The following is a 24,770-nucleotide window of genomic DNA, read 5'->3' as shown; positions in this document are numbered from 1 at the left end:
CCTATTTCTCTCAACCTGTCTCTTATCTGTCAGGTTTTGCTCTCGACTGTCTCATTTGTTCCTTTGTTTGTCTTGTCCTCTTCAGTTATCAAGAGCTAGGACTGGTCATTCAATCTGTCTTTGTTTTTATTTAGAGAGGTGTATTTGTTTTTGAACTTCTATTTGGGGGGGATTTATTTCTTAATTCTTTATTAAAGGTGGGGTAGGTAAGTTTGAGAAACCGGCTCGAGATACACTTTTTGTTATATTCCATGGAATGCTCTTAACATCCCGATAGCAATGAATATCTGAAGTGCTTTGACAACAAATCCATTAAAAAATGTAATCTGTGGAAGCTGTAATACTGTAAAAAGTACGACCAGTCATTTGAGCCGGCCCGGCTAAAATAACTGGATGGCCTACCTGCCTGTCAGCCTTCCATCTGTGCACAAACTTATCTCGTGCCCTCATTGGTCATGTGCGCGTTTGTGTGTGTTGGAGGAGGGGCTCTGTAAGGAAGTGGCTGATTTTCTCCGGTTGTGTATTTTCAAATTCTAGCGATCTCGAGCCGGTTTCTCAAACTTACCTACCCCAACTTTAAGGAGTGCAGATTTAAAAGACAATACAACCATTTTTCACATTTCCTGGTTTTGGTTTTCTTATTAAAGGAAATTGCACTACTACCCCTCTTTTGTTACATATACGAAACAAACAGAATACAATATAATTGGAGGGATGAAACCCTCTTTGATGGTCACACATGCAGAGCACACAGCACACACAGTGAAATGTCTTTTAACCCAGTCTAGTACTAGGAGCAGTGGGCAGCTATTGTACAGCGCCCGGGGAGCAATGGGAGTGAGGGGGGAAGGGGGATGTCCGGTGCCTTGCTCAAGGGCATCACGGCAGGGCAGGAGGTGAACTGGGACCTCTCCAAGTAGCAGTCCACACTCCATATTTTAGGTCTGGTCGGGGACTTGAACCGGCGACCCTACAGCTCCCAGTCCAAGCCCCTACTGACTGAGTCACTGCCACTCACAATCCCTCCCAGCCTCCCACCCTCTTAACTTATTTCTTAAAGGCAGTGTAAGAAAAAGAAAACAAAAAAACATAATATTTATACGTAATTATCGCATTCCTAAAATTATCGCATTCCTAAAGTCCGAAAGATTTCCATGACTGAAAGAGAAATTAAATAATAATAATACATCAACATAAATAAATATGTACGTGGCTACTGAGGATGCATATTTGAATTTCTCAGAAACATGTGGAATAGAGTGTAAAACAGTTGTGGTTAAATTGCCAAATGTAAGAAAATGTCTACCTGCGTGGAGAAAGAGGAAGAGACCACCCCCACCTGATGCTTCGTCAGTTGGCACGGGGTTATCTGAGCACACACACACTACCTTTAGCGCCTGCTGAGTGTGTTTTTCTGCTTTAGTCAGGAACTGCAATGACTTTCCAAAAAGAAAGCTGCTCTCTCCACAGTATCTCCGATTTCATTCGCTGTTGTTTTGAGTGTGAAGGTTGTCACAGATGAGACTTGAAGATATTGAGATCAACTGCAGATTGAAGCAAATTGACTCGGGAACAACTGGTTGACATGGAGACGTTTCTTTTCTGCGTGCCAAGCATCGCTCCATTCACACCCAATCATTATTTACAGGTTTGTGAAGCAGTGATACTTGAATGGCTCTTTGCGGTGACATCATGTTGTTAGCCTCATAGTAGAACGTGTAGACTTTATATATGACCATTAATGTTTTCAGTTTGAGCGTTTTGATGACATTTCCAACCGCATTTGAACGCAGCTTCATTCATTTCACAGCAGACAGGATGTGTGAACTGTTCCTAATGCTACAGCTTGTTGTGTGAAAGCTGCTATTAAATTCCCCAAAGATTTGACGTAACAAGCATCCAAGTAGTCGGCTGCTACTCCTACTCCTCTGCAGTGGTGGAAAAAGTATTCTTAACTTGAGTAAAAGTACTAATACCACACTGTTAAAATACAACATTTCAAGTAAAAGAAGTGCATCGAGAACGATTCTTGAGTACTTAAGTATGATGAATACTTACAGTATAACGATTAAAAGTAATTATTGCAGAAACAACTTTTTAAATACTTTAATATTTTACAAGTGAAAACAGCAAATCTTTAAATTTAAATATTTTTGAACAAAAAACCTCTACGCATAATTGCTGCCAATACATTTTTTTGTTAACCCAGTCATACTTAAATATAATGTTGGATTGTTTAATCTAGACCGAATAATCATATTTTAATAGTTTATAAGTATTGTCAAAATCTGAATTAGTAGTAAATAAATCTGGATGGAGTAAAAAGTACAACATTTGCTTCCAGAAGTATAAAATGAAAATGTAAATACTCGGGTAAAGTAAAAGTACCTCAAATGTGTACTTGAGTAAATGTCCTTAGTTACTTTCCACCACGTCTCCTTTTTATATTTAGTGTGTCACCCTTACTTGCTTGTACCAAATGAGTCTTCTTCCTCCACCCGATGGCAGCGAGAGGCAGGGATGTTTACTTTACTCCCTCAACGACTCGATAGTTACGGATTTGCCCGCCGCAGCATGAGGTCTGGTTGCGTTGAGTTTGTTCCAGCTTTTTTTCCTCTCTTCGCTGCTGCGTTTTGTCCAGCCTCCCCTGTTGTGCGACTGCCGCTGCTCCAACGCGCTATTCCCAATCAGATGAATTGGAGGACTTGCATTTTCGCTGCACGTCCGGATTTGGTGCGACTGCAGCCTGAAGCTTATTTGATTTATCCACCGTGGACTCGCAGCAGGCGATAGCCACACTGACCACGGTGCTGTTGTGGTCCGGCTCGTTAGCGGGGCTGCAGCAGGCCGACCTGTGACACTCGCATCCTTCAAAACCAAGCAGTGTCTTAAGGAAGCCTGATCACGTCAACATGTGTGATGCTGTCCTGGCAACGAGAGTAAATGCTGTTTTTAGTGCTACGGGTTTAGTTCCATTCCTATCTTACTTTTCATCAATATCCTATTTATTTGTTTGTTCTCTGATTGCTTCTACATCTCAGAAACGGGTGGATTACCAGGTAGGTTGACACGTACGAGGAATTTGACTTGGTGTCGTGGTGCATACATACAAGTAAAACAAAAATAAAAAACACAGATGGAGAACTATTTTAAGAAAACTATGATAACATTAAAAATACAAAATAATATAGTAAATTCAATCTGGGTTAATAACTGCACACTGAACATTTCCTGCTTCAAATTAAAGGCTTTTTCCTTGTGTGGTCTATAGCACTGACCGTGAACCAAAACAAGCCGGGTTCAAATCCTGTCAGTGACTTCTGTTGCGTGTCGTTCCCCGTCTCTCTTCCCATTTCCTGTCATCTCTGTCGCGTCTTCTTTCTAATAAAAAAAGTATAAAAATGTCTAGGAGAGAAACATGAAGTGGCTATTGGTCCTCAAGTTGGCTTCGTTAGTGATGCACCAGGACGAAAAAAGGTCACGCTCGGATAGTTTATTATGGAACGAATGACCAGGAGGTACTCAAGTGGAAGCCATAATAACAGGTTTTAATTCTTTAGATGATGGCAAAGGAGCGTCATTGCCTCCATAATATCCCCTTTAGCAAAAGGGTGCAATGGGCCATCTGTAGAGGCTATCCATATGCCAAACTTGCCTTTAGTCTCCAGGAAATGAATGCAGTTGACTCGCCTTTTGATGGCAGTCCAAACAACAGAAGAGAGATCCAACGTATTTTAAGAAAATGTATGTTTAATTTGAAATCTAAATATTGTGTGTGCAACAGCTACCAATTAGCTGACTATATCTACCAAAGCAAAAACCCAAAACATGTTTAATAAAGAATACAAATTGGGTAAAACAGGAGGTGTGGCCCCGGGCCAGGCTCCATATTGGCTTTTCACAAAAAATATAATAATAAATCATTAACTTAACCTGAAGCACAAAAGGCAATTTAATGAATATATAATGGGGCTAGATAGAATTCAAGGAAAGATATTTTGGCTCTTACACCATCGTTTACGAAGAGAAACAACATAATGCTGTCCAACAAGTCCGTAAAACGATATGATGAGAACGCATAGCACAGGGCGGAGTATCTACCTGCAGAAAATGGTAGTTTTTGACATCCAGACTCAAATCAATATCATGTGCTGGTGCATCATAATGAGGTCGCCCAGTGTGGTCGGATGCTCTCAGCACCAGGGTCACCTTTTCCTAACTCCTAAGGAATTCTGCTTCACATCTTTCCTTAACCACATGCCGCTGAGGTTAAAGAAAAGCAGTTGGGGCGGGCGGGGGGGGGAAAGACGTAGAACCTGATTATTTGGACAGTTCGACCGCAGTGAGGTTTTGGAGATGCTCATACTGCAGTTAGTGTGAACCATCTCACCTCATCAAGCTGTCCTGAGGAACACCAATATCTCTGTGCCAGCATGGGTTGAATGGTTGCTCATGGAGAGGTCACGCCAGCAAACGAAAAAGTTAACTTTCCAGCGCCATCCACCCCTCTTTTTCATTTGTATCCTCTCTCTCTGTATCTCATCATTTCACGTAACATCTGCCCTCTTCGAGTTTCTCTCACACTGACTTTCATTTCTCCATTTTTCTTTTCATAACTTTAAAAGCTACACGGCTCTTTGTCTCTCACCTCATGACTCTTGTCTGCTGGCCACCTGTCTCCTTCTCATGTGTCTTCATCTAATCATCTCTTCTTCTTCACTACTTCCTGATATCTGTTCGTTCCACCTCTTCTCACTGCTCTCTTTTCACCCCTCTTCTCACTCTCTTGTCTCTCTCTCTCTAGCTCTCATCTATTGTCAGCACTTTGATACAGCCCGGTCTGCACTTCTTACCTTTTTTCTCTGTGCCTCTTCTAGCCTTTCCCACCACTTCTCTCACTCTCTCTTCACTGCTTATTTACTCGCAATCATTTTCCTTTCTCCTGCTTTGTGTCGATCCTCTCAGCTAGGGCTGTGTGATTATGGCAAAAATCATAATCACGATTATTTTGGTCAATAATTGATATCACGATTATTACAAACGATTATCCATTTACTTTGAAAACATCCATTTATTGAAAAAAATGTTTTGAACAGTATGTTTTGAACAGTTGATTACCCTGAACTTTAAGTATAATTCAACTGAAAAACCAATAAAAAAAATTATTTAAAAAAATAATAATTACCGTACATTTTTATTTTTTTTTTAAATAAAAATAATAATCGTTTTATTTCGATTACGTTGTTTTCGTAATCGTTGCAAGCCAAAATCGTAATCGAGATTAATATACGATTAATTGCACAGCCCTACTCTCAGCTGCTGTCTTCTCACCTTTTTGTTGTTGTTTTTGCTTGCACTTCCTCGATCCTCATCTCCTTTCTCACCATGTGTCTTTCGCACTATTTTTCCACACATCCCCCTCCCTTTTTTTAAAAACCTTTTTCCTTTCACTTATTTTGCTGCCACGTTTCGCTCCTTGCCCCCTCCATTCTGTACACTTCTTACTTTAGATTTTGTAAAAAAAAAATATTTGCCACCCTCTCGCTGTCTCTGACCTTTTTGTTCTCAACATTGCTTCTGCCTAAAGTGAGAGATTTGGAATGAAAAACTCTTAAACATAATGAAAAATGTGTTTGTGATTAATTTGCATGTCACCAAGGAAGACGCAGCGATGTCCTAATTGTTTTTATTTAAACAATTATCTTGTGTTTATTACTGTGTCTTAATGACATTTCATTTCCCCTGACAATACAAATAGCCAGTTGTTTTTTTAAATGAAGCTTCCATCCAGGAAATCGATTGCTAATCATTACCATGGCAGACAATTGATTTAAAGAAATAGCTGGAGTTGAGGATTTGTATCCTTAGCGCTGACATTATGATGTTATGGTTACATATTTTTGTGTTGACGCATTCTCACAAACACAATGCCTCAACTTCACACCGTCGCACATCCCCTGCGTACTGGAAGATGGTCTGATTAGATTCGGCACCTCGCTGAATTATTTTACATATTAATGAGGGAAAGCTCATTTTCCCAAAGCTACCATCGCGCCTTAATGCTTCTAATTATGAATTGATATTAATACATTAATACTAATTTATAAATACATTCATTAGTGTTTTATTTAGCCTAATAACCTGTTCAATATAACTTGTTCTGTTTGATATATATAATACATTGTTACCGCCTCTCTCTTAACTCTGATTGGCTTTCTCTGATCACCGTTTTAAAGTCAATTTAGAGCAATAGACTGGTGCAGGAATAAGTCTTAAAACCTTGAAATGATCCCTCATCTCGAGTTTTTTTGAATGTGTTTGCGCCTGAAATAAAGTGGGTAGTTAACACAAGCTTGAGAGATGTACACGTTTTATCATATGATGTAAGACACCTCAGTTAACACCGCACTTGTGAATCTCTAAGCTTCAATAGGGCTTAAAATAGGAAGCAAACAAGTGGCTGAATGAGACTTTTAAATGTCATCACGGCAAACATTCGCTTCCTTCAGCTGAGCGGGTTTTTGTGACCATGCCGTAGTTCCTTTATAGCCTAAACATAGCTTTGTAGTTCTGGTGATTGCTTTTACGCTTCAAAAACCACAATATGGTGTTAATATGTTGAGATTATCCTGCTGAACAAAACGTATCACAAGCGTGCCAAAGATCTTATTTTCTGCAATACTCCCAAACCCTATGGAAAAATCCCATAAGCTTTTCATTGAGGGAAACCTGGCGATGACAACTTCCAGGTCGTTCTACAAAAATGCATCATCACTGCGCCACTCTATTGACTGGAAACACAACGATGAAGCATTAGAAACAGGATCTGATGTCTTACAACTAGGGCTGTGCAATTAATCGTATTTTAATCGCAATTACGATTTTGGCCTGCCACAATTACGAAAACAACATAATCGGAAAAAACAATTATTTTGCTTTGCTAGGTTATGACCGTGCACTGCAACATATTTGATCTAATTAATTTTGGTCTCATTTATTTTTATTTATCATATTTATATATGTTTAGTAGCTTGTGGAAGTGCGCTCCAAAATATTTGTTGATCTTGTTTATTGGTATTTATTATTTTGATATTATTATTATTTAAATGTATCATTTATTTTAGTATTGGTTTTTCAGTTGAATTATACGTTCAGGGTAATCAACAGTTAAAAAGATACTGTTCAAATTATTATTTGTATTTGTTTTAAAGTTCAATAAATGGATTTTTTCAAAGTCAATGAATAATCGTATTTAATAATCGTGATGTCAATTATTGACCCAAATAATCGTGATTATGATTTTTGCCATAATCGCACAGCCCTACTTACAACGCAGTTTTAAATGGAAGACATGGCCAAAGAGATTAAACAATGTAAAAACATCCAGAAGTGTTCACACTACATGCCACAACATCTACTGAACTCTTTCTGGGTCAGCATTTTTAATTGATTGTAAGGTTGCGTTCATATCCCTCCTTTTGATTATTATAGTGTTGAACGTTCAAAACAAAGCACTTTGGCAACTTACCACATACGTTTTAAATTGCTTAACAAGCACCGTAACTTTCATGATACGCATTTCTCGATCATAATCGGTTGTTTCCGTGAACGGCCGAATGTTCTGTCACGTTAATGTTGCGGCCGCAAGGCATTGTGGGGCAGCAGTTTCTCCTCTCCTTTCGTAAAGGAAGGTCCAGTGTTTCCTAAGCTAAAGGAGGTTATAAAGGAAGTTTCAAAGCTCCTTTCCTATCATCTAGAGAATCCGAACAGCTCTTATCATGGCTACTTCCGGGTCATTTCACTCTGTTAGGAACCTTCCTAACCTAATCTGACTATTCGACCGCAACCTTAGGCTGACCAAATGCATATCTGTCATAGCCAAAACCACACAAGAGGTGCCACCTAAAGATTAGGATAGATCACAGCTGTTAATTGATCTCTAAAAGACCTTCTAACATCAAAATATGCAAATGTCTTAACCTGTTAAGCCCCAAAGCCCCCGTCGGCGGGTCTTTTTTTTTTTTTTTTTTTTATTAATTTTTTTTTTCTTTTAATTTTTTTTCTTTGGATGGAATGAATACCTATGGTGATAATTCAATGTAATACATCATTTTTATAGTCTGGTACCTGAAAAAGGTCAAATGGCACTGATGGAACCAGATGAACCCAAATGTGCCGAAAGCTTATTCCGCCTGGAACTTTCTTTTGCTAAACCTCTCTAAAAAGGTCAAATTTAACTTGTTTTGCCTCAATCTTGATACAGGGTACTTATTATATATTATAGTTTGGATTCCTAAAGCTTTTAGTCTACCATCCCATCATTCAAGGGTGGTTTTCACTATAAGTAATGTTTTTTCTTTAGGCGGAGGTAAGAATTTACCTTTTTTTTACTATGTTCCATCTGAATTTACTCTGACTGAGAAAAATCTATATTGATTCTGACACTTCTACATCCAACTCACAGATGTAACCTTGCTTTGATAAAAGAAATTATTCATATAACCCTTTTAGAAGTGAAGTTGTAGTCATTTGTTTTGGGCATGTCATTTTCGAGCCTGAAACCTGAAAAACAGGCTCGGGGCTTAACAGGTTAATAGATTCATTAATGTACAGTATTGATGAATAGATATAAATGATTTCAAGAATTAGTTAACACCGTTCAGATTACACTAACTGATCTGATTCATGTTGGGATTGGTGACCAGGATGCAGAAGATTAACATCCCTAAACTTCACACGCAGGATTTGCTCAGATAATTAGCAGCCATTGATGGTCAATATAATCCTTCAATAGCTGCTTTATCCCCAGCCTAAACCGTATCAGTGTTTTTCCTGCATAGAGAAATGTGTATCAGCTGCCAAAGCCTTTTTAACTAATGCAGAAATATGAAAAAAAACTGAACAAAACCCAGAAAAAAAACTGCCAAACATCTCTGGTGAAACTTTTGGCAAAACGTGGGCATCCGACCAGAAGAGGAGGCGTGTTGGACACTTTGGTAGAAGAGATGGCAGCAACAGATATAGTTTCTCAAGAGCATTGATACATGTACTGTGGAGGGAGGAAAGTTAATGTGTTGACTTCAAAAGCTTTTTGCAACAAATTGGAGGGCAGCCGCAGGTCCAGGAACCAGCCTTAGATCATTCTTCAGATTGAATTCCTGTTTACATTTTGCCTTTTAAAAACTCAAGTGTGGGTTTTGTCAATGGTGACAGTAGTGCTAGTAGTGGTATTAGTAGTAGTGGTAGTGATAGTAGTAGTGGGTAGTGATAGGTAGTACGGGGTAGTGATAGTAGTAGTGGTAGTAAGTGTAGTAGTAGTAGAGGGTAGTAGTGATTAGTAGTAGGTAGTTAGTTGGTAGTAGTAGTGATAGTAGTAGTAGTAGTAGTAGTAGTAGTAGTAGTAGTAGTAGTAGTAGTAGTGACAGTAGTAGTGTAGTAGTAGTAGTAGTGATAGTAGTAGTGGTAGTGGTGGTAGTAGTAGTGATAGTAGTGGTAGTGATAGTAGTAGTGATAGTAGTAGTGGTAGTGATAGTAGTAGTGATAGTAGTAGTAGTAGTAGTAGTGGCAGTAGTAGTGATAGTAGTAGTGGTAGTGATAGTAGTAGTGATAGTAGTAGTGGTAGTAGTAGTGATAGTAGTAGTAGTAGTAGTGACAGTAGTAGTGATAGTAGTGGTAGTGATAGTAGTAGTGATAGTAGTAGTGGTAGTGATAGTAGTAGTAGTGGTAGTAGTAGTGATAGTAGTGGTAGTGATAGTAGTAGTGATAGTAGTAGTGGTAGTGATAGTAGTAGTGATAGTAGTAGTGATAGTAGTAGTAGTAGTGGCAGTAGTAGTGATAGTAGTAGTGGTAGTGATAGTAGTAGTGATAGTAGTAGTGATAGTAGTAGTGGTAGTAGTAGTAGTAGTGACAGTAGTAGTGATAGTAGTGGTAGTGATAGTAGTAGTGATAGTAGTAGTAGTGATAGTAGTAGTGGTAGTAGTAGTGATAGTAGTAGTAGTGACAATAGTAGTGGTAGTGATAGTAGTAGTGATAGTAGTAGTGGTGGTAGTGATAGTAGTAGTAGTGATAGTAGTAGTGGTAGTAGTAGTGATAGTAGTAGTGGTAGTAGTTGTAGTGATAGTTGTAGTGATAGTGGTAGTGATAGTAGTAGTAGTGATAGTTGTAGTGGTAGTAGTAGTAGTGGTAGTAGTAGTGGTAGTAGTAGTGGTAGTAGTGATAGTGGTAGTAGTAGTAGTGGTAGTAGTAGTGGTAGTGATAGTAGTAGTGGTAGTAGTAGTGGTGGTAGTGATAGTGGTAGTAGTAGTGGTAGTAGTAGTAGTAGTAGTAGTAGTAGTGGTAGTAGTAGTAGTAGTAGTAGTAGTGGTAGTAGTAGTAGTAGTGGTGGTGGTGGTAGTAGTAGTAGTAGTGGTAGTAGTAGTAGTGGTGGTGGTGGTAGTAGTAGTGGTGGTGGTGGTAGATAGTGATAGTGGTAGTGGTAGTAGTAGTGGTAGTGGTAGTAGTAGTGGTAGTGGTAGTAGTAGGTAGTAGTAGTAGTAGTGGTAGTAGTGGTGGTAGTAGTAGTGATAGTAGTAGTAGTAGTGGTAGTAGTGGTGGTAGTAGTAGTAGTAGTGGTGGTGGTGGTAGTAGTATAATCATCAAAGATAATAAGACAAATGTGGTGACTATTGCCACTCAATATCACCATGGATTTATACTGTGATTAGTTAGACGCGTGCGCTCTCCAATTACGACCACGACATTCTTGTCATTAATACATTACATTACATTACATGTCAAACATAAAAAACAACAAACATAACTTTATTATTATACTTTTTGGAGTTTTCATTAAATTACAAGTATTATTAGAAGTATAATTAATACCAGAAATAATATTATTTTGTTACAATGACCCTTACAAGAATGAGAAGTTCATTATAATATAAAACAGAGTTAAAAACCTCATACATTTAGCATGTAACTAAAGCATGTTTACATGTTGGCAGCACTTTAGGATGTTATTATATGAACATAAAGAGCTGAGCTTTTGAAATGATATCATGCTAGTTTTGTAATATCAAAGATAAGATGTAATATCTTATGTTGACATTGTTTTGATATGTATATATTATTAATCTATTTCTAAGCTAATGTTTGATAACTTTAAGACAGCTGTATACCGTTTGAAACCCTAGCTCGATGTTGGTTCTTGTACTTACTATAAATCTGAAAGTTAATATTTATTTTAATGTAACTTCCTGACAGTCCTCTGATTGCTAAAGCAAATGTTGCTTATATGCGGTTTTGGCAAATCTTGTTTTTCTCCTCATCTCTGTACTGAATATGAAATATATATATATGAATATGAGATACAAATATGAAAATTGTACCCATTTATAATTCCCTTTTACTGTCTGATTTCCCCTAAAGGTGAAGAAGGATTCTGTGGTGTCCTGCGTCCTGGACGCGGAGGCGGTGGCCTGGGATCGAGAGAAGAAACAGATCCAGCCCTTCCAGGTCCTCACCACCCGAAAGAGAAAGGTACGTGGCAGACGGAGCAGAATCTAATGAGACCGGAGAAGCATGAATGAAACGCTCAGGGTGTTTGAAAGGGGTCGGAGATGATGAGGGGAGTGAAAAGGTTGAAGGGAGAAAACAAGACGGAGATAAAGACCAGAAGGTAGAGGAGGGGTAGATAATGGAGTGAAATGATCCGGCAGACGGACGCAGAAAGAGGGGGAGATTGATAAGTGTGAGACGGAACAGTCAAATGGATCGAGGGGGGAGGAGGGAGGAGGGGGCTGGGAGATTGCAAATGTCAGCGAGCTGTTTTTCCCGTTTTGATCAGAATAACGGCCCTTTTTCCACTACACCAATCACATTAGAGCGAAGCGGCTCCTTTTGACATTGTCTTTCTGTGTGCGTGATAACATCCTTGAAAATTAGGAAAGGAGAAATGAGAGAGCCAATATTGGGGAACGATGGTGATGATGATGGAAATGATTATCCTGATGATTTTCTTGCTAGATACTACCAAATCATGATTATTTGTAATGATGGTTTGATGCACAAACTGATTGTACGGCCCCTCTGGCATTTTGTAACAACATCTCCACTGTTTTACAACCCAGAGCGTTCCTGCTGAAATGAAATCGTTGATGAAACCCGATATGCACTAATTAAACATCATTAATTGGCGCGGGGGGGGGAAGTAATGAGAGAGTGGAAAGAGACGATGGATAAATTAGGAGAGAAATCTTTCAAGTTTGAAGACCACAGAGGTTATTGAAGACACTGTAATTTCATTTTGTGCTCCTGATAACATCCTTTACCCATCAAAGTGTTGGAATAGCATCACATTCTGAAAGTGCTCTTAAAGAAGCCGGTTGTTTAGCCTAATTAAAACTTAAATGTTTACTAAATGGAGATTTACAGATCATTAGTTCAAACCCCAAAACAATTTCTCACCTTATTGATTAGTTGTCTATGTGTTGCCTGATACCAACGAATTCAGGTTCCATAAGTTGAACAGATGGATTTAGAAATGCTCTTGAACCCTATCTTTAGTTATGCTCCAGTGACCTCCTATTTACTTAGTCGATTGCTTTTTGATTCTGGAGCAATGCAAATGTTTTCTTACAGCAACCGTATAGCAGCTGTAGGCAATCTAAAAACAGCAGAGAGGGACTCAACAGTGGAGAAAAGAGTTATTCCTCCGATGCGTTTTACCATTTATTCCTCCACAGAACAGGCCAAAATACAATCTGAACCAGTAACCTGATTATAATGTTCTGTTAGCGTGTGACTTCGGTCAACAGAGATCACACTGCCTGTCAATAGAGTGATGCAGTCGTGACGTAGTTTTGTAGGGAATTCGCATGACAAACGGGTCCCTGGACAAAAAGCAAGGGGCTTTTCAAAAGCTTTTGAAGTCAACACGTTAACTTTCCTCCCTCCACAGTACATTTATCAATGCTCTTGAGAAGCTGTATCTGTTGTTGCCATCTCTTCTACCAAAGTGTCCAACACGCCTCCTCTTCTGGTCGGATGCCCACGTTTTGCCAAAAGCCAAATGTTTCACCAGAGATGTTGTTTCTGGGTTTTGTTCTGTTTTTTTTTTCATGAGTTTTAAAAGGCTTTGGCAGCTGATACACATTTCTCTAGTATGTTGAAGAAAATAAGCCCATTTTGCAAAGACACTTAGTATAACGCACTTAACGTGTTTCGTTCAGCAGGATCATCTCAACATATTTCCACCACTTTGTGATTTTTGAAGGTCTCTCTATTTTCTGTGTGTATTATGTTGTATTTTTCACTCAGTTTAAGTGGTAGGCCTGTTCACTGGAGCGGTGATGGTAGTGGTTTCTGAATGCTTTTACCTATTCACACTTTTGGCATAGAGGCGTTAATCCAATGGCCAGAAGTAAAAGGCTCACATTAGCTCACTATAAAGTCATATAAACAGATGCATCGCTGCGCATCACCACCGCTAACTAAAGGTTGTCTTGTGTGAGGATGAGGATGGTTTGTAGTCTCTTCAAGTCATTTGTTAGCAACCGCCAATGTTTATGCCACATAGAAGCAGAGGACATTCACCAGTGTGGTATTTACTGACATATTTATGTATGAGAACAAAACGTGAACATCTCTTCAGCTTGTGTTAACCATAGGCCTTATTTCAGGCTTCTAACTACAAACACGCTCCCAAAAAACCACGTTGACTTCGATACAAAGGAACCCAAAGTGGCAAAATGCTCAGTTATTTCATGCTTTTAGGACTCGTTCCTGCACCACTCTATGCCAAACGTGTGAATAGGTAAAAGCATTCAAATAACCACTACCATCATGGCTCCAGTGAACTGGCCTACCACTTAAACCGGGTGAAAAATGCAACATGATAAACACAGAAAATAGAGAGACATGTGGCTCCTAAAAGCTCACATGACTACAGTTTCTACTAGTACTTCTTAAAGGTCCGCTGTGGAGTTATCCTCAAAGCTTCTGTTTATATTAAAGTGGACCTATCATGCTATATTTGAATAATATAGTGTAGGACCATACCTATACAAGGCATATTTATACTTTTTTTTTTTTCAAAATACCAAACAGATCATGCATTTTAGCCATGCCTCATTTCGCTCAATTTGACATTTTCTAGCTCTGTTTTAGCAAGGGCAGATTCTGTGAGAACAGCACCATCTACAGGCCTGGCATATGTACTACAGCGTCTCCAGGGCTTTCGAACGGCAATGGCCGTGGCTGTCTCCTCCTGATTGGTGGAGTTGGCCCAATAGCCGTAGCGCCACCTGTCCTGACGTCAGGACAGTGTTCAAATCTGGATCAGTTTTTATCAGATCCGTTGCAGCCCCTTTTTTAGAGATTTGGGTATGGAGGAAAATAGAGAGGGTTGTGTTTTCTGACACTTGGTGAGTTCCCTGGAACACCGGGGACACATATTCATGTATAAAAGACGTACAAAAGTGCATTTTGCATGATAGGTCCCCTTTAAGTTGTACTTGGAAGTGTCTACATGTACTTGCTGGCAGTCTCCTTCTTCCCTGCCGTTGTTATTTTAATGTAACAACCTGATTTTTAAATCACTAGTCTAAGGGAATCTACTAGCTAAGACGAAGAAGCCTAACAAACACAATGGATTCACAGAAAGCTGCAACCTGAACTTGTTATTCAGTATCGTTGGAAAAGTCATGGAATTTTACATCAGGGCCACAGGGGAATCGCTGTAATACGGCATAGTGGAGAGTGTAGACACTGACAGGAGTAAATAAGTGTGGAATAAACGGGCTGAGGAGAGGTGAGGGAAGGCAGGAAGTGCTGCGCTGGAAGAGAGAGAGGTGAACACAAGGAGGTGTAATGCTGTGAACAGGTAGAGTGGTTCACTTTCAAGATGAACTGAGGAGAAACCAAAGCACTCTTTGTAACAAGTCCCAAGATTGGATGTAGCGATTTGTGAATAAAAAGGGTCTATTTGCATATTTTTGTCAAAGGGGAATATAATGAAATGTGTGTGTTTTTGTAATGCCTCCCTGCAGGACGTGGACGCTTCGGAGATCAAAGTGCAAGTGTGTGTGTACGCCTTTGACCTCCTCTATCTCAACGGAGAGGTAAGACCCTGTGCTGATGAGGGAAATATTACCCAGAGATCTCTCTCTCTCTCACTCACTCACTCACTCACTCACTCACACTCTCACTCACTCACTCACTCACTCACTCACTCACCTCACTCACTCACCTCACTCACTCACACACACCTCACTCACACACACCTCACTCACTCACTCACTCCTCACTCATCTCAATCACTCACTCATTCACACTCTCACTCACTCACTCACCACTCACTCACTCACTCACTCACTCACTCACTCAACTCACTTCACTCACTCACTCATTCAGCACTCGCACTCACTCACGCACTCACGTCACACACACTCACTCACTCACACACACACTTCACAGCACACACACCCCCTCACTCACGCACGCACACACACACAGCACGCACTCACACACACACGCACTCGCACGCACGCACACTCACGCACGCACCCACGCACGCACGCACGCACCACGCACCGCCACTCACGCACGCACTCACTCACGCACACGCTCACTCACGCACGCACGCACGCACGCACGCAGCACGCAGGCACACCACACACACACGCACGCACGCACCACACACACGCACTCACACGCACACTCACGCACGCACGTCAGCACCATCACTCACACACACACGCACGCATCACGCTGCGCACACACACACGCACTCACGCACTCGCGCGCACACACACACGCACGCACGCACGCGCGCTCCACACCACAACGCACTCACTCACTCACTCACTCACACTCACACACACACACTCACTCACACTCGCGGTCACTCACGCATCACTACTCACTCACCACTCACTCACTCACTCTCTCTCACACACACTCACTCACTCACTCACTCACTCACTCACACACACACACACACTCACTCACACTCACACTCACTCACTCACACTCTCACACTCACTCACACACACACTCACTCACTCACTCTCTCACACACACACTCACTCACTCACTCACTCTCTCTCACACACACTCACTCACTCACTCACTCACTCACTCACTCACACACACACACTCACTCACACTCTCGTTCACTCACTCTCACTCACTCACTCACTCACTCACTCACTCACTCACTCTCTCTCACACACACTCACTCACTCACTCACACACACTCACTCACACTCTCACTCACTCACTCACTCATACACAAAATAGCCCCTGTTGTATTTTCTGTGCTTTCATTGTGTGTGAACGCGCCTGCATGCTCGTCACCCCGCTGAGATGCAGACAGCGTCCCTGAATGCCAATGATGGTGCTACTGGAGGCCGTAACTAGATAATGATTGTAACGCTCATTGTAATTCCAGCCGAGTGTGTCCTGAGGTGGGCGGGTTCTGCCTTTCACTGTCTCAGAGTCTGCGTGTGTGTGTGTGGGAATTGTGAATGGGTGTGAGATTGACATTGTGCATGATTTCAACCAAATAATACACATTTTAAGCATGTGAATAAAATGCAAATCAACAAATGTCAGTCAGTGCTATGTAAATGGAAACAACACAACTACAAAATTAAATAAATCACAAGCTATTCTTAACTATTTGCCATTTAATTGATGCCTCCCACCTAAATGTGGCATTTATGTAAATGTGACAAATTACTCTGTCTCTGGATGCACATCATTTTTTTGGCTGTTGCCCTTTTTCAGTCATTTATTTTATATTTTTGATTGATTATCTCTCTTTTCTACACATTTTCAGTGTTACATTCCCTGTGCACTGCAGCCTTTTGTCACTGCTGATAGTATTATTGGCCAAGTGGAAGAGCACTTTATGTTTCCCTCCTGAACCTTCAGTGCAACCATTAGACGCTGCTAGCAGGACTTCATCCACCGCTGAGGACTCCAAGGTCACGTCCTTGGTACTTTTTATTTATCCAGTTTCCAGACCAGAGGAGTCGGTTTGAAGGCTAAAAGAAAAAATTGGGGATTTTTTGTCCGTGTCGGTAAAGCAGAAAGGAAACACACTTTTCAATTTCTATTCCATATTTATTATTTATTAAGTGTGTCATTGTGGATACAACACTCCTATTTTCCAGCGTTAAGGCTAGGGCTGTGCAATTAATCGTATTTTAATCGCAATTACGATTTTGGCCTGCCACAATTACGAAAACAACATAATAGAAAAAAACGATTATTTTGCTTTGCTAGGTTGTGACAGTGCACTGTTTGATCTAATTAATTTGTATTTATCATATTTATATATGTTTAGTAGCTTGTTGAAGTGCGCTCCAAAATATTTGTTGACCTTGTTTATTGGTATTTATTATTTTGATATTATTTATTTAAATGTAAATATAAATGTATCATTTATTTTATTTATTTTTGTATTGGTTTTTCAGTTGAATTATACGCTCAGGGAAATCAACAGTTAAAAAGATACTGTTCAAATTATTATTTGTATTTAAAAGTTCAATAAATGGATGTTTTCAAAGTCAATGAATAATCGTATTTAATAATCGTGATATCAATTATTGACCAAAATAATCGTGATTATGATTTTTGCCATAATCGCACAGCCCTAGTTAAGGCTTTTCATAGTGAGCTAGCATTTAGCAACTAGCAACATTTTCCTCAGGAGTTAGAAGAGAGAAGAGCAAACGCACTTTAATAGGAAACATAACTCCAAACAAATGCTAATGTCACTCTGTATTTGATGGCTGTGTTTTGCCATATTATATTACCTGTGTGACTCGTTTCCAGAAACCTATTAATGCAGTTTGAAATGCAAAAAGAGTGCAGTGAAGTGTTTCTTGTAGACATGTAGGTGCTTTTCCATTTGGCCAAGTGTTAATTAGTGGATTTTGTTTCCATAACCGTAATTTTTTTTTTTAAGTGCACATTTTCAAAATACCCCCAAACCTACCGTAGGTGGTTGGAAACCTTCGTGATTGTGTGCAACCAACTCTGTGTGTTTTCTGCTGGTTTGAGAGTTGTTAGTGTGTATATATATGCGTGTGTGTGAGTGGGTGGGTGTTTTAAAATGTGTCCAATTCTGCCGTGACTGTATCTGTGAGTATACTCTGAGTCTGTGTGTTTGTGTGTGTGGGTAGTTGAGATGGCATTTCATCCTTGTCATTGCAAGGCTCCGAGCTATGAAGAGGAAATGGTTGTAATGATACACAGTTTTGCCATTTGTAATGTGTCTGTTTCTCTCTCTCTCTCTCTCTCTCTCTCTCTGTGTGTGTGTGTGTGTGTGTGTGTGTGTGTGTGTGTGTGTGTGTGTGTGTGTGTGTGTGTGTAGTCCCTGGTGCGGCAGCCGCTGTGTCGGCGTCGGGCTTTGCTGAGAGAAAGCTTCTCGGAGGTGGAGGGAGAATTTGTGTTTGCCCGATACATCGACTCTGACAACACCGACTCCATCGCAGAGTTCCTGGAGCAGTCTGTCCGAGGTGTGTGTGTGTGTGTTCATGATTGTGTGTTAGATATGGACACACTTTCTTATTTGTCTTACTTCCCACTATCCCTGTGCGTATTAAAGCTTTTTGTTTGTGGGTGTTTTTGGTGCAAGTTTCATTTCATTTGTGGCCTTGCCTTTCATGAGTAAATTCTGTGTGTGTGTGTGTGTGTGTGTGTGTGTGTGTGTGTGTGTGTGTGTGTGTGTGTGTGTGTGTGTGTGGTGTGTGTGGTGTTGTGTGTGTGTGTGTGTGTGTGTGTGTGTGTGTGTGTGTGTGTGTGTGTGTGTGTGTGTGTGTGTGTGTGTGTGTGTGTGTGTGTGTGTGTGTGTGTGTGTGTGTGTGTGTGTGTGTGTGTGTGTGTGTGTGTGTGTGTGTGTGTGTGTGTGTGTGTGTGTGTGTGTGTGTGTGTGTGTGTGTGTGTGTGTGTGTGTGTGTGTGTGTGTGTGTGTGTGTGTGTGTGTGTGTGTGTGTGTGTGTGTGTGTGTGTGTGTTGCAGCAGAGACCGAACCTGTGAGTTGTGTAATTGGGTTTTCCTGTATTTTAAAACATGCATATGCGTGTATATATATGCCTGTGACTTTGCCTACTTCTCTTTGTGTCCTCACTTCTTGTGTGTACGTGCTTGTGTGTGTGCGTCTCAGGAGACAAAGACCTTCCATATATCTCAAAGATAATCTGTTCATTTCCTTTCTGCACAACTAGGATCGTGTTTTGGTGTACTAATATATATGTGTGTGTGTAGACTCCTGCGAGGGTCTAATGGTGAAGACTCTGGAGAAGGATGCCACCTATGAAATTGCTAAGCGCTCTCGCAACTGGCTCAAGGTGCGTGTGACATAATAGTAACACATAAACTGTTTATAAACTGCGTCCAACACATGTTTTTTTATATAAAAGGACAGCCTTTTCTTATGACACAAAGTGATACAAGTGAGCTCCTATGTTTGCATCACTTACCATACAAAGGCCTTCATTTACTTCTCTGTGCGTATAAAAGTCTACCTTTTGTTCACGCTTGTAACAATAATTGCACTTTCATACACAAACCAATTTCATATTTCTGGGACCATTTTCAAGACTATTAGCTTGTCAACATTTATAAGCAGCCGTTGAGACGCCAGACAGTTCACATTGTTCATAAATGACATTTATGCACGGAAGAGATGTACCGCTTAAGACTCGGAACAAATCCTGTTTTTATTTATTTTTTCAGCTGCCATTAAGCCTATTTGTACGATGTGCTCTGTCATGAACTATACAGTAATATCTGACCCTCTCTCTCTCCCCCGCAGCTGAAGAAGGACTACCTGGACGGGGTGGGGGACACGATAGATCTGTGTGTGATCGGCGCCTACCTGGGAAAAGGCAAGAGGGCGGGCGCCTATGGGGGCTTCCTGCTGGCCTGCTACGATGAGGAGAACGAGGAGTTTCAGTCTGTGTGCAAGGTGTGTGTCTGTCATCACATTGAGCTGGTGCTTCTATCCAAAACCACTTACACACACATCAATACGGTAGACATGGCTACGGGAGCAATTTGGGAAAGAGTATTGTCGTAGATCCGAAATCTTAACGCTCAGGGGAATAAAGAATAACACAAAGGAAACATTAAAACACAGACACAGATGTGGTTGAATTTAAATGTTATATTGCTGTACAGCAGTATAAGGAACAGATTACCTTGCTTCAAGTTAGTCAAGAGTACATGTCCAAAGATGAGAAGAATCACACAGATTTGATACACCTCTTTTTGGTTTACACAACACTATACCTTTAGACCAGGGGTTTCAAACTCAAGGCCCGGGGGCCAAATCCGGCCCGCCACTTCATTTGATGTGGCCCACAAGAGCTTGCAAAGAATATAATCAGTTTATTATAAGGTTACGTGTCGCTTTACAGGAGCACGTTGCCCATAAACTACATGTCCCACAATGCATCTCATTTTGTGAGATGCGCACTGAAGAGACTTGCAATTATTTGCCCTAGACTTCTGCTTTCAGACGTAGTTAATTATGAAGTTATTACCCTAGATAATAATCCAATGCAGAGGAAATATTGTAAAATAATACATTATTTTATATATATTATATATTTGTATCCATGTATATTTATTTAAAGTTACCACCGGCCCTTTGAGTGCAACCATAATTCTAATGTGGCCCGCGATGAAATTGAGTTTGACACCCCTGCTTTAGACCTTTCACAATCACGTTACAAAACCCTATGCTCAATAAAACGTTGCAAACAGACATGTGTACATCCATGGTACAAAGGTCTTATTTGATCAAACTGAAGGATGAACAAACTAACATAGCATGCAAACCATGATCATATAATATATATTATTTCTACAGTATCTTGCCCAAAGAAAAGATGGACGCGACATGATGACTGCAGGGTGTTTTTTATTTGTGTGTCGTCTTCACTCTTCAAATCTGAGTCTGAGCAACATCTGTGTGTGAAGGCGTGACTGGGTGCATCTTAGGATAGGTTGTAAGCGTGTATTTGAGCATGCGTGACCACTTGTGTGCATTTGCCTGAAGGTGTGTCTGTGTGTATTTGATATAATAATAGCGTGAATAAGCTGACTTCACCACAGAGCATAAATTCTGTCTCTTCTCCGTCTTGCAAAAACCTTCCATTTCAATTTTTTTCTTTCCCGTCTGTAACTTTTATGTCTTTATCCATGGAAATGGGATTTAGTGAGCAGCGTGAACACACTCCCAGCGCCGCCCGCCTCACTTTCATGTACTTACACACGTTCACACCTGGGAGCTGGGCTGTTAGACCGCAGCGTGCGCCGCCGGCCTCAGAGCACTTCCACTGGAGCCGATGAAGGCTAAAGCGCCCGTTAGATTACCGAGTTAGTGCTTCACTCAGTGGTGGGTTTTCTCTTCCCCCGTTTGCACTACTTCTCCTATAAATAAAATCTCATTGGAGATGTTTTCACAGTTCAGGTGACCGCCCTGGATAAGTGAGGTGAGGATGGATGTTGCAGAAAGATGTGTAAAGTGTCAGAAGAAATGTCTGTTATTGATTTTCATATTATTCTTATTTTTGCTTGGATAGCTGCTAGCTCTAGTTTTCAGATATTCTTCAAAGTTTTCTACATTGTCATCATTTCAACTTTAAACAAATGCTGACTGAGCTCCACAATGGGAGTACCTGTCAATCACTATAACCCGGTGCATCCAATAACATCAGCTTTTATTAACGCTGTTATTCAGCTCTAATCCTTTCCATATTAAGATAAAGTCTAACATTTTCGTCTGTAAGGTGTCCCGGCTGGCATCCCTATCTAATCTCATTTACGTTTTCTTGATATCTTGGCAGTTGTGCTTTTGTTAAAGTCTTATTGGTGCATCACATTCTCCATTCTCAGCATTTTGTTTATATTTAAAGTACACATAGGCCCACAGTCTTCAAAAACAAGTCAGTTTATGTTCTTAAAACGTGGAGCCCACAGTCCCTGCTACTTTTTCCTCTCACTTCTCAATGTCAGACATTAAACCAAAAGCAATAATCTGGTTGTCCTTGACACGATAAACTTCAGAAACCTTCAGTTTGAGAGGCTCCACTATAGCTCAGAGCCCAACGCATTTCCATTTCCCAAAAGTAATCTCGGCTATATGTGTAGGTGAAACGTCCTTGAGCGAGTCCTCAGCAGATCCAGGAGCAGCAATACTGCAGCTCTGAAGTTCACTCAAACTCAGAGGAAAGAAGTTGTAATAAAACGAAAAAGCCAATTAGGTTACAGTCGGTTATTTTGACACTTCACTTTATACAGGTGACTGTTGAATTCAGTTTGTGTGGGGATCCCTGGAGTAATACAAATCACATGAATTACAAGTGGCTCCCTCATTGGATATTTGTCTGTTATTGGTACTGACATCCTACTTTATTAAAGACAGTGGAAGGGCCAACACATCAGATTAAATCGTATTCACCACAGCTCAACGTAATGAATGTCTTATTGCTATTTCCCGTATTTTTAATATCTCCCATGTACATCAAGACTGATCTTTTTATGCCGCGTTATCCCAGCATGAGTATTGGCTATTGTGTCAACACCAATCTCAGTAAATGGTGACGTCTGCGTTGAGCCCGGTGTGAAGCCTCAGAACAAACCTCACAGATCGCTGCCTTCGGGCGGGAATAACTCGGAGCAACAGCCTGGCGTGATTGTTTCTTTCAAAGAGGAAAAATCAAGAAGCACAAACCTGTTTGAGAGACTCTGCTTTATGTGCAATGTCTGTAGGGCGAGGTGATAATTCAATATAGCAGTTTATTATATCGTGATATTGATAGGTACTCGTCCAGGGTCTCTGAAGCATTAAAATCTAAAAGGAAACATTAAATCCACCATCACATCTAACCATTTAACATTACACACAAGTTCTACCCTCAAGAATTTGTCTGAAAAACGCATTTTATTGGAGACCCACTGCCTTTCCCTGGGGCACACTCAAATAACCATCCACATAGAAAGCCTATCACTGTTGATGAAGTCATATGCCGAGATATGGAGATTATCACATCTAAATGAAGCACATCTGGAATGTACTTACTAAAATGTCCCATCAAATCTGATCGTTTTGACACATCGTTGTTGGACATATGCATTTATTTTTCACTACAATTTCACTTAAACAGAAATACCATTTCTTGAATAACCAGAAAACAAAAATATATCGTTATGAGATATGCAATGATGACCTATATCTGGATAGAAGCTTGTGACCACATCGCCCATCCTTTTAAATGTCAACAGTTAAGCCTAAACTGGATAACAAAGACTTGTGTTGCTAACAGCAGTTCATATTTTAAAGTGAATTACCCAGCACACTACAGCGGAAAAACATTTCGAACACCTCCCAAAATGTGAGAATCGCGCCACAGTTTGCTTAGGACTCTGCCCAGCAAGAGATTTTAAACCGAACACGTAAATGTGCCACAGTCGAATGAAACGGCAGGTTCAGAACACACCTTTTAGAATTCATCTACGTGCTGGAAAAATGCTTTATTTGCATGATACACCTTCCTCTGTTCTTCCTGTCTCTGTGCATGTCAGCCCGTTAGCTGAATCTTCTGTCTCAGCGGGTTCAGGTCTTTTGAGAGGTGACATGAAGCTTCAGGCAAAGCACGAAGATGTGTGTGTGTGTCTGTGTCTGTGTGTGTGTTGTTCTGCTGCTTGCTGCCAAATGTCTGCTTTCACACCATCAGGGAATATATATGTATGTGTGTCTTATCTCCTTTTGTCTCTTTCCAGATCGGGACAGGCTTCAAGGATGAGGATCTGGAGCAGCATTTCAATTTCTTAAAGGTAACGTGACTGTCGCACTTACAGTACTTGTTCGGTAGAAAAAAATCACAACTTGACACTTGTTTTCTCACATGAATGCCTTCCTTTGAAAGGAAAAAGTCATAACCAGGGTTTTTCAACATTCTCCAGCTACTCAATTTCCTCCTTGCTTAAACAGATTCAGAGTCAGTTTTGAGGTTAAAAGAAGCAGAATGAGTGTGAGATTGGTCTTTGGAGCCCTTTCAATCTACAAATAATCATCCCCTCATTAATTTCTTCATTTTTTGCAACTTTTCAGATACAAATGGATACCAAAATGAGTGTGCATACATACTTCCCAAATCATGCATTAATTTAAGCAACCTCTCAGGTATTACAGAGAACTGTCCACATAGTCTCTTCTCTACTGAACGTGACACATATTCTATAAAAGGAACATTTATATAATGAAGAATTTGGCTTTAAAACATGTATCTGCGTGCATTTGGAGTAAGTGTGCAGGCGTAGTGTGACATGAGGTAATGAATTGCTTTTTCAATTTACATTTGAAGAGGCTTGTTCCGGAGCAGCAGAGCAGCTTTTGGAGAAATTGACGACTGCTCTCTGAAAGTGATGGCTGTTGTGAGTCAGAATACATTGGAGTAGTCGTGTTGACGTTATCAGCTAAGTGTAGACACGCGTTTACATAAATCCACTTAAGAAAGCAGTCATCTGTTCAAGAAAGACAGTAATTGTGAGATAATATTCACTGTACAAACCTGCCACACACTGTGGTGTTTTTAGAGTGTGAATGTTAACGCTTTGATGCTCGCGATTCATCTGGAAACCTTAAGAAATCAACACAAATTAATCACATTATCAAGTTTGACCCCAACTTCCTCCTGTAATTCAAGCACAGATGTTGACCATGAATGTCTTTGCTGTGAAAAAGCAAAGAAAGCTCAGAAATCGGCACA

The 24,770-nt window shown here is 40.4% G+C and overlaps 1 protein-coding gene across 1 annotated transcript in view; it reads left to right on the top strand.

Annotated features, from left to right (window-relative positions):
• lig1 (ligase I, DNA, ATP-dependent) overlaps nucleotides 1-24,770 on the top strand; it is a 72,145-nt gene that overhangs the window by 32,579 nt on the left and 14,796 nt on the right. The window contains exons 19-24 of the mRNA XM_034153139.1: nucleotides 11,410-11,520; nucleotides 15,030-15,101; nucleotides 18,365-18,509; nucleotides 19,258-19,340; nucleotides 19,808-19,960; nucleotides 23,782-23,835. Of these exons, the coding sequence (XP_034009030.1) occupies nucleotides 11,410-11,520; nucleotides 15,030-15,101; nucleotides 18,365-18,509; nucleotides 19,258-19,340; nucleotides 19,808-19,960; nucleotides 23,782-23,835 (618 nt within the window). The remainder of the gene's footprint in view (nucleotides 1-11,409; nucleotides 11,521-15,029; nucleotides 15,102-18,364; nucleotides 18,510-19,257; nucleotides 19,341-19,807; nucleotides 19,961-23,781; nucleotides 23,836-24,770) is intronic.

Source organism: Trematomus bernacchii, unplaced genomic scaffold (genome assembly GCF_902827165.1).
Source record: "Trematomus bernacchii unplaced genomic scaffold, fTreBer1.1, whole genome shotgun sequence".
Taxonomy (NCBI): Eukaryota; Metazoa; Chordata; class Actinopteri; order Perciformes; family Nototheniidae; genus Trematomus; species Trematomus bernacchii.
The sequence above is the reverse complement of the archived record's forward strand: the minus strand, read 5'-3'. Positions and strand labels throughout refer to the sequence as shown.